Raw genomic sequence first — 3,911 nt, forward strand, 5'->3', positions numbered from 1 at the left:
TATATATATTATTTTTTATTATTTTTTTTAAATTGCTTTTGAAAAAAAATATTTTTGATAAAAAATCGTGTTCGACCAATAATTTTTTTTAAAACCCCCTTTTAAACAGTAATTAATATTTGACTAAGCGTTTTAAAAATACTTCTAAATGTATCTTTTTCAAAAACACATTTAAAAAAAAAAATATACTTTTTAACTTGTGAAAAATAACTTCCTTTACTACTCTTTTTTTTTTTCAAAAGTTCAGCCTAACACTACACTTTTTAAAAATAAACATTTTTTTTCAATAAAAAAAGAGCACTTTTAATCCTCTAAAATCTTGGTCAAACATTTCTTAGGACAAATCTTGTCTACTTGACCGTGGAATCAGCCTTTTTATTTCTCAAAAAATTATCACCTTCAAATTTTTCTAACATCTTTTTTTAAAAAGAATTATAATAAATCACTTTAGTATTATATTATTAACTTTTAAATCTATAATAGTAAATGTTTTGCTAAAAATGTACACAACGTGTTACTACTATAGTTTAAACTTAGTAAGACAAAATTTTCAAACTGCACAAGTTTTTTTTTTTCAATAACGACATTAGATGTTCGACAAATATTACTGGACAAAGTAATCTACTACTTATTATTTATGTAATATTTTTTTTAATTTTCCCAAAAAAAAAAACTTTATGCTATTTTCTTATACGAGGAATAAAAAGGACAAATAAGAGGTGTAAAGATCGAGAAAGGAATGAAAGAAAATTATTCTCTCCCTTAGTTTATTTAAATATGGTCCTTCCAAGAAAAAATAACTAAAATTTGTATGCTTTATTTTCTTTACTGCTCATCAACCAAACAAGATGCAATAAGTAGATAAAATTTATATGTATTGAATATTCATATTAAATTAATAAATACATAACATATTTTTGAAAATTTGATTTCAAATTCATCGATTTATTAATCTACAGATTTGTAATTATGCAACTCAACCTTTTTCTGTGAACTCTTTCAATTGTTGAATGCGCAAAACAACCTTTTCTTTTCATTTTTTTTATTGGAATTATAATATGTAAATTTTGGATGATGATATTATAGGGTGAAGATTTTGAATGGGTTACAATAAACCTAAGGAATGCAAATCCTACAAATGATGATTGGGTTGGAGTTTTTAATCCTGCAAAGTTCAAGTAAATCTTTATACCTTCTAAAAACTCTATTATATTATTATTATTATTTTAAAAGAAGGAATTATTTGAGTTTTTTATTTTTGAAATGTACTCAAAATAGAACTGAAAAATATAAGGCAATGTGGGGAAAAAAGATTGTATACAACTCATTATATTGAAAAAATAAATTTAATTCATATCTCGCCTGATGTGTAATCGTTATTAAATAGTAATATTTTATCATTCTCTCGTATAAAACTCTCAAATACATATTCAAATTTAATTAAATCTCAAATACATTCTCAAATACATATTCAAATTTTAATTAAATCTCAAATACATATTCAAATTTAATTAAATCTCAAATACATATTCAAATTTAATTAAATCTCAAATACATATTCAAATTTAATTAAATTTTGATGCGATTATTAATATCGACGGGAAATAACAAAAAAAAAATAACTTAGGATGGTGACTTGTAAAACATTATTGTTAGAATTTTTTAAGGTCCCTAGGTCCACCATAATTTGATTTTCTAGGCAATACCTACCAAATATTTTTATTTTTTTAATAAGAAGATGGAAAAAGATAGGTGAGCTTCGATATGATCGATGACTTATTAAGAATTTTAAATTATGATTATTATTATGTTAATTGATTCTATTTTATGTGACCTCTAACTTTTTGCTGTATTATTCCTTGGATATACTCAGTCTTACTACACCTGTTTAATTTGAATTCTTATTATTTTTTAAATTTCTACTTCTTTTTTTTACTTTGAGTTCTAAAATATATTTAATAAAGACTATTTTTGTTATTAATATTCTAATTCGAGAATATAAATGAACACTTTCCATGATAATTTAGATTGTCATTTTCAAAGTTGAAGTAGAAGTATAGTAAATATATTTTTAGCTGCACATTTAGGTGTAGTTAAAAGGTGTAATAGATGTTTGATTATATATTTGATTGAAACTTAGGGAAAAAAATATTTTTTTTGAAAATAGAATTTAAAAATTGATAAAATTATACTTGGACATGAACGAATTTATAAATGGTCACATAAATATTTTTATTCACCAAAATTTCATCACTATTTCAATGAGTGACAATCTTTTACTCTATATTTTAACCCTTTTTTTATTTTTTAATTTAATAAATACAAACCAACTAAAATAAGACTGACCCTTAATAATAATTATTTTTTAAGATTACAAACATCTTAATTATAGCACATAAATAAAATAAATACTTAAAAAAATATTATATTTTAAGATAAATAATTAAACACTCCTCCTAAGGAGTACAAGTGTTTTGAGACATTGAATAATTGAAGTAGGAGCTCACTAGGCCACTTTTGTTAAAAAATAATAATTTATTTTGACTTTTTTGTTTAATCTATTTTGTTGGTTGAATTATGCTAAGCATATTGTGTTAATCATTAATGTCTAAACAGTACTTTTCCACCAACCCATATTCATATTTATACTTTTCACGTGACGTCATTATTTTATTTATTATAATACTTTAGAACATAGTAATCATTTTGGGTAATCATAATTAAGCTAAGGTGTAATCAAACAACCTTCAATAAAATTACACAACCAAGTACCTTAATTAATACTATCAGACATTAAAGACGATATATATATATATATATAGTGTAATAATTATAATTAAAGACAATATATATAGTGTAATAATAATGGTTTGTTTATTTGTATTTTTCTTTGTCTTATATTAGTTATTCATTTACATATCTTTTAAAAAAAAATCATAAATAAAAAGAATAATTCTACTAATTTACTCCTTAAAGAAACTTTTTGAAACATTACCAACTTACTTACACTTTCAAAGAGAATAAATTGTAAAGGTAAAATGAAAATAAAATAAAATTAACCCTATCTTGATTTTGTAAAGTGACAAATAATTTAGAAAAAACTATTTTTAGTACTCCCTCCGTCCACAATTGTTTGGCAGGTATACTAAAAATAGATGTCCAAGATTAATTGTCAATTTAAACAATCAAGAAACAATTAATTACTTTTTTCCAATTTTGCCCTTAATGATAGTGTAGTTCAATTGAAAAGTTATGTAGACTTTTGGTATTCTTGATATAGTAAGGTTATATTAATCAAATTACACCTTGTATTAAATTTTTCTTGAGGGGTGTGCATGACCTTACCCTGACAAATAATTGTGGACGGAGGGAGTAATTTGGATAACTAAATATGAGACGTAATTATTATGTAAATAAGTTTTAATGTGTAATAGAAAGAATTTGAAAGGTCATTTGGTAATTACAACATTTTTTTGCCTCCCTCTTGAAAATGATTAGAGAAGGAAACTTTAACATATTAAAGTTATCGTAATATAATCGAGAAGTCACGAGTTTGAGTTGTTGAAACAATCTTTTGCAGGAATACAAATAAAATTGTGCACATTAGATCCTTATGGTCTAACCTTTTTCAAATTATGTTACGAAAATTTAGTACATCAAGCTATCCTGTTTTTTTCCTTGAGAATAACTAGAGTGTATTTATTTGCCCCCCCTAAATACATTCAATTTCACGTAGTAAAGGTCAAATTATCTAATTACACCTAATTTACTTTTTGTTAATCTAATTAACAAGTAAATGTTTTAATTGCAGTGAATCCATTTGTCCCCCAGTTACCATAGATGAACAACAATTTGGAGCTCCATTTTTGTGTACTGCCCCCTTAAAGGTATCTCTAAATTCATTTCATATA

General features: G+C 23.8%; 1 protein-coding gene across 1 annotated transcript in view; it reads left to right on the forward strand.

Annotated features, from left to right (window-relative positions):
• The window catches only part of LOC102605927 (probable inactive purple acid phosphatase 27), a 10,073-nt gene that overhangs the window by 2,144 nt on the left and 4,018 nt on the right, over positions 1-3,911 (forward strand). The window contains exons 2-3 of the mRNA XM_006362390.2: positions 1,087-1,178; positions 3,812-3,887. Coding sequence (XP_006362452.1) covers positions 1,087-1,178; positions 3,812-3,887 — 168 coding nt within the window. The remainder of the gene's footprint in view (positions 1-1,086; positions 1,179-3,811; positions 3,888-3,911) is intronic.

The sequence above is a fragment of the Solanum tuberosum genome, unplaced genomic scaffold (genome assembly GCF_000226075.1).
Source record: "Solanum tuberosum cultivar DM 1-3 516 R44 unplaced genomic scaffold, SolTub_3.0 scf00403, whole genome shotgun sequence".
Classification (NCBI taxonomy): Eukaryota; Viridiplantae; Streptophyta; class Magnoliopsida; order Solanales; family Solanaceae; genus Solanum; species Solanum tuberosum.